At 35.9% G+C, this 10499-nt stretch overlaps 1 protein-coding gene across 1 annotated transcript; it reads left to right on the forward strand.

Moving 5' to 3' along the window:
* Positions 1 to 7630: 7630 nt before the first annotated feature.
* On the forward strand, positions 7631 to 10216 carry LOC127094493 (uncharacterized). Its single transcript, XM_051033321.1, has 4 exons — positions 7631 to 7637; positions 8013 to 8341; positions 8391 to 8492; positions 9725 to 10216. Exons 1-4 carry the CDS (start codon positions 7631 to 7633, stop codon positions 10214 to 10216), a joined length of 930 nt encoding a protein of 309 aa, XP_050889278.1.
* The last annotated feature ends 283 nt before the right edge of the window (positions 10217 to 10499 follow it).

Raw genomic sequence — 10499 nt, forward strand, 5'->3', positions numbered from 1 at the left:
GCTGGAAACAAACATAGAAAGACGGAAGAAACGGGACTCGGCAGGATATCGCATCCTGGGCCTACGTAGTCTGTCAAGCACAGACATCAGAGTCGACGTAGTTCGGGATAGGGGAAACGTGCTCGCTAGGATGTCGCATCCTATGCATACGTATCTTCTCTGACCAGAGAAGAATCAAAGCACTCGTAGCTCGGCTAACACACGCCAAACAAAACACAAACAGGAAACCGACTGCCAATCGCTGGACTTACGTCAGACTCCGCACAAACAAACCCACATAGGAAACCGACTGCCAATCGCTGGACTTATGTCAGACTCCACACCAAAAACTTACACAGGAAACCGACTGCCTATCGCTGGACTTACGTCAGACTCCAAACAAACACCCAACACGGGAAACCGACTGCCAATCGCTGGGCTTACGTCAGACTCCAACAAGCAAACACAAGGGTTGAAAAAGAAAAAGGGCGCCCGGAGAGATAAACTCATCTCCTGCCTACGTACCTCATCTGGTATGAGGATCAAGGCGACGTAGTTCCCCTTAAGAGGGAAAGAACTTCTAACCTAACCAGAGACTGGGAAATGACAAACTAGAAGGGAGACTGACTCGAGCCTAATAGTTATCATGTAATCCACAATGGCCCTAGGTTGAGGTTTCTATCCTAACTTGCACAGGAAGCAAGCTATCTAAACAGCACAATCAAACAAATACAAGCACAATAAAGCAAGCACACACACTATATGCAAACAATTGGCTCATACAAGGCTAGGCTGTAGAAACAAGCCAACTGGAATGGGGTGGTTTTAGCTCTTAACCCTAACATTGAGAGTTAGGGTGAAGCAGATGAAATGGGAGATGAGGGTTATGCCTCATAGCTCTTATCCCTGGCCTGGGAGAGCTTGACTCAAAATAGAAAGAGTGGGAGTTCAGAATGAGGGAACTCTTCTCCACATGACTGACATAACAAGATCTTGGGTTCTTATTCAAGATGCATCAACACATGGTGTGTGAGCAAAGTGAATGACACAACTGAATAGCAGGGGATGGATTGCACATCCCTTTTATCTGCCAATTGCCTCTCAAGAGGACTTTACCTGCTTGGCACAAAATTAAACAACCACAAACATTGCCTCTTCTATCTCTCTCTCACTCAAAGCCTTCATTCGTACCAGCTAGCACTGAGATTGAAGGAACCCGTTCATGTGGACTGAGTAGAGACGTTGTCATCGTTCAACGTTCGTGATCGCTTCGTGGATCTGCATCAAAGGTTTTGATCGTCACAAGAGGTAAATATTCTATCACTGATCATGACCATTCGTAAGGATATCTAAAGGAGAAATTTTAATTTCCGCTGCGTTTTGGACCGCAATTCTCCTTCAGAACAGGCCCATGAAATCACTTGTTCTGATCCATAATTGAGTACAAGCAATGTTGAGATCATGTTGGAATGCTAGACAATGGTGTATGGAAGTTTCAAGGTCAATATTGCCAAATGATGATCCAATATTCAAGCCATGTGTAGCCCATTCAAATCTTGTCCAAAATGGATGAAATTGGACTTTTTGGAAAGGTTAGACCAAGAGGAACAACTTTCATGTTGGAAACGTTTTCATTTGAAGCTTTTATCATGATGAATTTTGAGGTTGAAGTTGGGAAAATCAAACATGTCAACAAAAATTCTAAGTGTCAAGCCACATGTTCACTAATTCCACCTTGGCTAACTTTTTATGTGAGCCTCAAATGAGAAAGGTTCCTTAATCAAAGTTGTATCTCTTTCAAAGTCCTTCAAAATTGTCACCAATTTGAACTCATTTGGATTTAATATGAAGGCGTTATGCATTTTTGAAGTTGAGGAAAATCACTTATTCAATGGCATTGGTCCAAAATGACCTATAATGTATCCTCATATCATATGCACATAAAAGTTGAATTTTCTCTTCCTCCAAACATCAAACTTGAATTAGACATCTTTAATTTTACTTTTCAACTTGGAAATATTTCATCTCATAAAAATTGAGGAAGTTATGGCCTTGGGAAGTTGACCTCCAAGTTACGGTTTAGACAAAATGACCTATAATCTTTCATCATAAAAAATGACTTTCCAAGAAAAACTAGCTCTATACATAAACATTAAAGTTGTTTGGAATGTCATCTAGAGTAACCTTTCTCTTGGAATAGTTTTCATATGACAAAAAGTGTAGGAGATAGGGTCTAGGGAACCCAGTTTTGATCAAATGAATTCCTCTGGTCAACCACCATCAACAAACTTGCTAACTTGCAATTATCTTGACCTTTGGGACCCAGGGAGGATCATATATGCATAATATAATGAAATTTGAAGTATCCCTTGAAATATTTGATCAATTGTTGAAGAAGCTTGTTGAAGAAGTTACATAAGATACCTCGATGAACTAGGGTTTCCAAGGCAAATCAATTCCAAACTCTTGATGAATTCTTGATCAAAATAACATGTGAAGCTCATAGGGACCCATATATGATGTCTATAGCCATATTAGACCAATTCTTGATTGAGCTCCTTGTAATGAGGGTCTTAAACCTTATATATGATCTTGATAGATCAAAGGTGAGCATGTGCAATACCTACAAAAGAGTTAGACAAATACAAAGACATATTTTTGGTATTTTGGGTTAGTAAAGATGATAAAATACAAATTATGATACAATCACATAGTGCTTGGTGATCTCTCCCAATCCAAACCCAATGAATGAGGGGTAAGGAGGATGCCAAGATGTGATCCCAATGCCAATGCATATGATGAGATAACATGAGGGATCTTAGGGTCAAAATTATGGTCTTACACCTACCAAACTTGATATACACTTACTCTTGTCTTCAGTTGAGATTGATGGATCGGAACCAAATGACTGTTCAAAACTACCTCAAAGGTCAGTACCAGCTAGATGTAGTTACTTGCTATAATCCCTAATTTTGCCTAGATTTCCCCAAGGTGGGGTACTCAATCTACCAAGATAAATTTTCTATTTTATGTCTCTAACTTTTTCCTGGATCGTCCTTTTGGGATTTCAATCCACCGAGACACTCATTTTTTGCCTAAGCCTCCCTTTTAGGTTTTCAACTTAACGAGCTGTCCTTTTTCTTTCTTTAGGCGAAGTATTTCTTGACTGCAATGGCATTCACAGGACGCGTGAACTCTTCACTATCCATAGTTGTAAGAATCAATGCACCGCCTGAAAAGGCTCTCTTAACAACATATGGGCCTTCATAATTAGGAGTCCATTTGCCCCTAGAATCAGGTTTGAAAGATAGAATCTTCTTGAGCACTAGGTCACCTTCTCGGAACACACGAGGCTTGACCTTCTTATCAAAAGCTTTCTTCATTCTCTGGTCTTTCACCATTCAACTTCAGTCAGTTTGGCTTCCATCAAGAAACTTGTAACGGTAAATTCGTGACCATCAAGATATGGATAAACTTGACGTCAGTAAAGCCAGAGTCGCCACCACGCTTTTATTGTTTCCAAAGGAAAAGGGGAAAGTACGAACAAAACCCAAAGATAAGAAGTTTTCAAATCAAAACAAATAAAAGGCAGAGATTACATGTAAGGGGGTTGGTTACACAGAGGGAAGGTGTTAGCACCCAAAGTGTCCTAGGTACTCCTAGGGAGCCCTTTTTTGTGTTCATATGCATTTTTGTACAAAATGATGTTTGCAATAAATAGAGTGGAGGGATGAGAAAAGAATTTATTAATTATATTATTATTTTTTATAAGATCTTCGGACTTGTGCCTACGTACCAACATAAAATGAGGGATTAAAACCTCGTTGTTTATGGTAAAAAATTCAAAATGAGTGCATTCCTTTTAACAAAAATTTAAGATTAACAAAGGCACAAAAGGCCTAAAAAGGTTTGAATGAGTGTTAATTCTTTTGGGCTTTTGAAATTTTAAGTCAAGTATAGTTAAGTTCATTTACAAGTTTGATTAGGAAAAGATTTTTAAAATGCAATGGCATACGGCCAAAGTTTCTAATTTGCAAAATGGTCTAAGTTAAAAAAAACACAAGCAAAGAAGATTTTAAAAGGAGGGAGAGATTTGAAATTAAAGAAATGGGGAGGAGATGAAGAGACTAATCCTAAGCACAAATTTAAAAGTTAAGAGTTGAAAATATCTGACCAATGGGCTGCAATCCAATAGACAAGAATGTCATATAGAAACCCAAATTTCCATTGGACTTTAGAATTAAGAAATATCAATACACAAATAGTAAGATGAAGAGCAAGGAATCAAATAAAGATAGCCACATTCAAGCTTAGCACCTTCATGATCTTCTTCATAATCTTCCATGTATCATATGACTTCAAAGATGAGCATTAGACACAGATTCAAAATAACATCTCCAAAAGATCATGTTGCATATGAACTGAAATGGGATCACAATACTTGCATCAGATGAAAGTTCACTTCACAAGCACTTGGTTTCATGAAAGTTGGCATTGGCCAAGTCCTTTTGCATAAGGAGCGTTGCCTAATTCTAAGTCTCATGTCTCAGAGAAAACCAACAGTCCACACAAAATGTCTTTTAGGGTTTTTGTTGTTATTATGTACATTAAGGTCAAAAGAACACAAACAAAATCAAGTATATACAATCACAATATAATAACAAGATAAGGCTCAAATGAGCAAAGTGAAAATGACAATAAAGTAAACAAGTTAAATGGTATGAATAATGGCAAATGAATAAGAGCTCAATATCAAAATACATAAAAATAAATGGCTTGAAATTAAATGTTAGTTGTTAATTGATTAGAAGTTAGTATTGCTTTTGCTTTTGTTTTGTTTAAGTCATTCTTTGGAGAACACTCAACCCACTTCTCACAAGCATGGATCCTTGAACCAAGACATCTTCCAAAGGAAGGAAAAAAGGCCAAGTTTCCACACAATACCATGAAAGAGGGGAGAATGTAATCAACACGAATTGGTCAAAGGAGGACTTTTATCAAATTAAAATCATTCATTCATTTTGGGAGTTGAAATATACCTTTCAGCAATCCCCTAAACACTACTAGAATAAGTCATTTTAGCCTCCTAGTTTAGAGTCGGCCACCGACACGGACACTATTAGTGTCGGCTAAGCCTACACTAACGGACTCTATCTAGGTACATCTTTTAAGACAAGTTATTTTTTTATCAGTGTCGGCAAAACCAACTCTACTTGTTATGTTATCTTTGAAGAATGTTTGATTAATTTTTTTAGAGTCGGTGAGACCGATTTTATCTAGTAGCATTATTTTTTAATTACTATTTATTTACTTAGAGTCCGCTAAGCCGACTCTATTCTTATAACATATACATTTTCCATTGATTTATCTATAATATATATATATATATATATATATATATATATATATATATATATATATATATATATATATATATATATATATATATATATATATATATATATATATATATATATATATATATATATATATATATATATATATATATATATATATATATATATATATATATATATATATATATATATATATATAATATATATATATATATATATATATATATATATATATATATATATATATATATATATATATATATTTAAGGTTTAAGTATTTTATTTATTAATTAGAGTCCGCTTGGCGGACTCTATGGAATTTTCTATTTCGGACCAAAAATTACGCGACAGCTTATTTCCCTCTTTCCTTTTCCCTCGTCATTTTTCACTCTCCCTCCATTTCATTTCACAAAACCAAAACCCTAATTCCATGCTAATTCGTGAATCCCTTTTTTCCCTATTTCGTGAACCGATTCGTGAATCCCTAATCCGTGAATCCATTGAAGAATCCCTAATTCCCTAATTCAAAATCCCTCATTAAAGGGTTTCTGAATCATCAAAGGTAATGCATATTCATCTCAAGTGATTTCCATGGAGTTTTGGTTTAATGAGTATGAGATAGTCATATGTTTTATGTTTTCTGAATGTAGGTTTTCCAGAACTATCGGTTTTGTGGATGCTGGAATCAACTTTTCTTTGCAAGTTTAGTATTGTTTCCAAATATGTTTAAAGTCTCCTTTAAGTCTGAAACTACAAAAATCAAATTATTTGCTAATTGGTTTTCTGAATGTAGGTTTTCAAGAATGCTCTTCTTACTTAGTGGAGGCAGTAAGCAGTTGTTGAATGCAAGTTAATTTGGAACTGAAGCACTATATCATCCGGGATTTTGCAAAGACAACTCTTTCTCAAGGTTAGTCATCCCTATGTTAATTTGGAACCAGACTGAACAGTTAGTGTTTGCAATAGTTAGTGTTTGCATCAGTTAGTATTTCTCAAGGTTGGGGTTATAATTTATTTTGAAGGAAATGTTTTTTCTGGACTCAAATTTATTAACTGTTTGCATCAGTAGTGAAAGTTGTGTTTGTGAAAGCTGTATAGTTTCTATGATACTCCTGTTATGAACATATGTGTGGTGTTAAATGTGATTTTGATTGCTCTGCTATATAGTTTCTACCTGTGTTTGTGAAAGCTGTATAGTTTCTACTTGTATCTTATAAGCATCACTTATTTTAAACTAAACGACAACTGTATGTTCTATCAAGATTATAAAAATGTGTTGCATCCGACTGGTTAAGTTTCAAATAGTTTTGCATCAGATCCGTTAATTTTCTTGCTAATTTAACTTAGCCATTTTACCTGAATAGCGATGAGTAGGATTAGGAGAAAGGAGCAATAGTGAAAAGAAATCAAATTGAACTCTAAATCTGAATTTAACTTAGCCATTTTAACTTAGCCATTTTACCTGAATAACGATGAGTAGGATTAGCCATTTTACCATACAAATTGAACTCTAAATCTGATACAGTTGCAACTGCTACACCAGCTGGCACAGCAGCCAAAGCTAAAACCTGCATCATTGCATTCCAATGCATGATTAGTACATAAACAATAAAGGGTTGGATGGAGTAGTTCTTTTTTTAGATACATGAAATGTTTTATAAAAGAGAGAGAATAAAAAACGCCGAAAAGCTTAGTTATGACCTTTTTCGAAGAAATGGTTTTCTTAAAAAATATGAACTCTCCCTGCAAGCTTCTTGAAAATCACAAGACAGCCTAAAGCCAATCCACACTATAGGCTTCCCGATCCAACCTTTTCTCTGTTAACTGCCTACCTTTCCTACCATTAGACCAAGTGAATTTATTTCCAAGAGTAGGGATATGGATGTAATGATTGGAAACAGACCAATGAAAGAAATCCTGCATAGGGATACTAGAAGTCCAATGGTTACCTTTATACTCATCAGCACTAATGATAGCATTAAAGTCCCCAATAAAGCAACAAAGAGTGTTAGGGATTCTAGATTGCAGGCTATTCGAAAGATGCTTCCGCTGCAAGTAACGAGTAGAAGCATATATGGCAGAAACCTAACAACTTATTATTAATAGGAAGAGTAAAAGTCACTTGTTGATCATCACTGTAAATAACAACATGACTCAAGTTAGATTTGCCTAAGCACCAAAGAGTAGGGAGCAAATGAAGCATATTATTGAAAGCAAATGGCTTAAGATCAAGTTTCCCAAGCCAATCTTTAGGGAAGTTATTGACATCCATCGAAGGTTCAGCAAGAAAAACCATGTCTGGTTTGTTAGTGAGAATCAACCTCTTAAGGGCAAGTATAGCATAATTTTTTGCAACTCCTCTAATGTTCCACCAATATAGAGTCTTCATAGGCAACTTTTGGAATGACTAGCTTTAGATCTAGTATGATTCTTAGCCTTCAGCTTTTTGTTTCTTCTTTTAGATATGACAGTTTGGAAATCCCTCTTTTGAATGAGATCAACACTATCATCTACCCCATATGCAGTCTCAGCCATATTGGCCCAAGACTTCTCAAGAAAGTCTTGCACTTTGTCACTTTGTAAATTTTCATTTCCAACTCCTGTCTCTGTCAAGATAGGGTTCTGTCATTTTCTCTTTAAAATTGCTATTATCTAGAACATTATGAGTTAATGTAGGGCTATTTGATTTAATACAAGTCTATTATCTAGAACATTATCGAGATGGATTTCAACCAGACTATTGGATTTGGACTCAACATGGAGAAGTAGAGCTCAATGTTAATACAAGGAATGATTCAAATAGTAGTGAGCATGTGCATCATGATGACCAAATTGAGGCAATGAATCAGATGGTGTATGATGCTTTTAGGCCTTATGGAGTATTCTCTCACGTGAATGATAACATAGAAGTTGAGGAATATACGGAGGATGAGTTTCCCAACGAAGATGCCAAACGATTTTATGACAAGTTGATATCTTTCAACAAGCCCATTTATATCTTGACAGTTTTACTCGTATTCTGTATTGATTATTGGATTATTTGATTATTTGTAGTCACGTGAACTTCAAAGGGATCTGCGTCCCGATGAGTTATTTTTAAAAACACACAAGAGGAAAAATGGTGAATGGGTTGACAGTCGTGCTGCATCTACTTATGTAAGTTCTCGTAAATTTTACTGCATCAATATTTGCATCCATGCTTGAAACATATTATGTAGCTGTTATGTATTCCTTATGGCGCTGTTAATAAAAAATACAGTTGCTGCATGCTTTAAATGTTATTTGAAACACAACAGAATTTATTATTTTCTCTATATGTGATTTTCTCTACTTATCCATGCTATAGTAATGATTCATTCGTTGCAGCAACGATACATGTAGAATTTTTCCATTGGTTTACCACATTCAGCACACACAATCTTATCTGGAACTGTGCCATCAACTCCTGGCAGTATCAATCTATTACAATGGTGTGGCTGTTGAATCCCTTGTATATTTTTATTGTTCCTAGACTTATCACAACCCAACCTTGATCACTGCTATCATAGCTCAAGATTCTCATTATTTCCATCATTATTTGGTCAGTCTCCACTGTCTTACCTTGTTGTAACTTGGAGTGCCACATGCTTTCTAGCCTAACCCAGAAAAACCAAATTATCGTTGGATCGGCGAGGATGTTGCTCAGGTTTTCTTCATATATATAGTCTTGTTGACCTTTTTAACTTTTTGTCCAGGGTTGTTTTTTCCTACATACATCATTTTGAGTGGAATTTGTAGAGTTCTTGCCATGGATTTTGTCGCATTTGTCGCATTTGTTCAAAGTTCATACTTCCTGCTGTGCTGTTTGATATCTGTTTTTCCTACTTCCTGCTGTGCTGTTTGATATCAGTTTGAAAATGAAAGTTCTTTGAAGATTATGTCTGCATATATGGTTAAATGGTCACTAGCTGGTTAAATGGTTAAATAGTCAAGTTCTTCCTGCTGTGCTGTTTTTTTTATACTTTTGAGTTATTGTATATCTTCTTTCAGGGGGAAACATATGATTACACTATGAACTTTGTGCTTCATCTCAACATGCTTGCAGATTGCTGTTACGCAGGAAAAATAATGATCAGTCCCATTAGATTTCTGAGCACAACGTGGATGTGTCGATTGCTATAGTGACAATGCATGAGACAGCGCACAAATACTATTATTATTATTGATTCTTTTCTTAGATAGATATCAAATTTGTACCTTTGTTTACATGTGAATAAATCAAACCACCCTATGAGTGAGTGAGTCATTGGCATAACCATTTTGAGTTTCATTGGCATAGCTGTATAAGAATGATACAATTGCTTGTGTTATCTTGCTGTTAAGTATTCCTTACTTTTTCTATTATGCAGAAGACTTTTAAAGAGAAGTTTGATGCAGAACTTCAGCCAACTGAAGAAGGGAATGGAGAGGTTGTTCAAGTGTTAGATGGAGAGCGTGTAAATCAGCTATGGACAGAGGCTGCTGGGGGCCGTAACCGTGGTCGGGTTTATGGCGCTGCAGATTTAGCTATTAATCTAAAACGTGGATCAAAAAGTTTTACCCAACAATCTCAAACTCCTCAACACTCTATGTTTGGGATGTCATTAGAAGCTGAAAGAGCAGCTAGAATTAGAGCTGAACAAATTGCCGAGGCTGCAACGACCCAATTACAAGAGGCTAACGAAGCAATGCGAGCTGCTACCGAGGCTGCAAAAGCTGCTACCGAGACTGCACAAAGGATGGAGAGGGAGATGAATGCTTGGAAGGAATTTATGATGAAGAAATTTGACACTTCAACTTTTGTATCACATTCTCATCATTATGATGACGATTTGGATGATCAATCATTAGATGAAAATTGATCTTGTACTTTTAGTAGAACGAATTAATCTCGGATGTGATTACTTTTTGTGTATGTTTTTTGAAAGTTAATGTGGGTAGAACTTTTGTAGTTTCTTTCACGAATGTTTAAGATTGCTTCCAAATGTTTTACCATAAATATGATATTGTTCGGTTGATGGAGTGGATTGAAAAAATTTGTTCGAGTGAGGTTGTCATGTTGCAACCCGACTCTAAACATCTTTATTGTCCTTTTTTGTTGACTTTAGAGTCGGTGTATGCAAGGCTAAATATTATTATAGACTT

Source organism: Lathyrus oleraceus, chromosome 6, assembly GCF_024323335.1.
Source record: "Lathyrus oleraceus cultivar Zhongwan6 chromosome 6, CAAS_Psat_ZW6_1.0, whole genome shotgun sequence".
Lineage (NCBI taxonomy): Eukaryota > Viridiplantae > Streptophyta > Magnoliopsida > Fabales > Fabaceae > Lathyrus > Lathyrus oleraceus.

Bases quoted from the DNA above. Each gene is read 5' to 3' on its own strand.
- LOC127094493 (XM_051033321.1), top strand. The intron at 8,342-8,390 runs GTTTTACTCGTA...GATTATTTGTAG, and splicing joins AGCCCATTTATATCTTGACA to TCACGTGAACTTCAAAGGGA. The intron at 8,493-9,724 runs GTAAGTTCTCGT...TCTATTATGCAG, and splicing joins GTCGTGCTGCATCTACTTAT to AAGACTTTTAAAGAGAAGTT.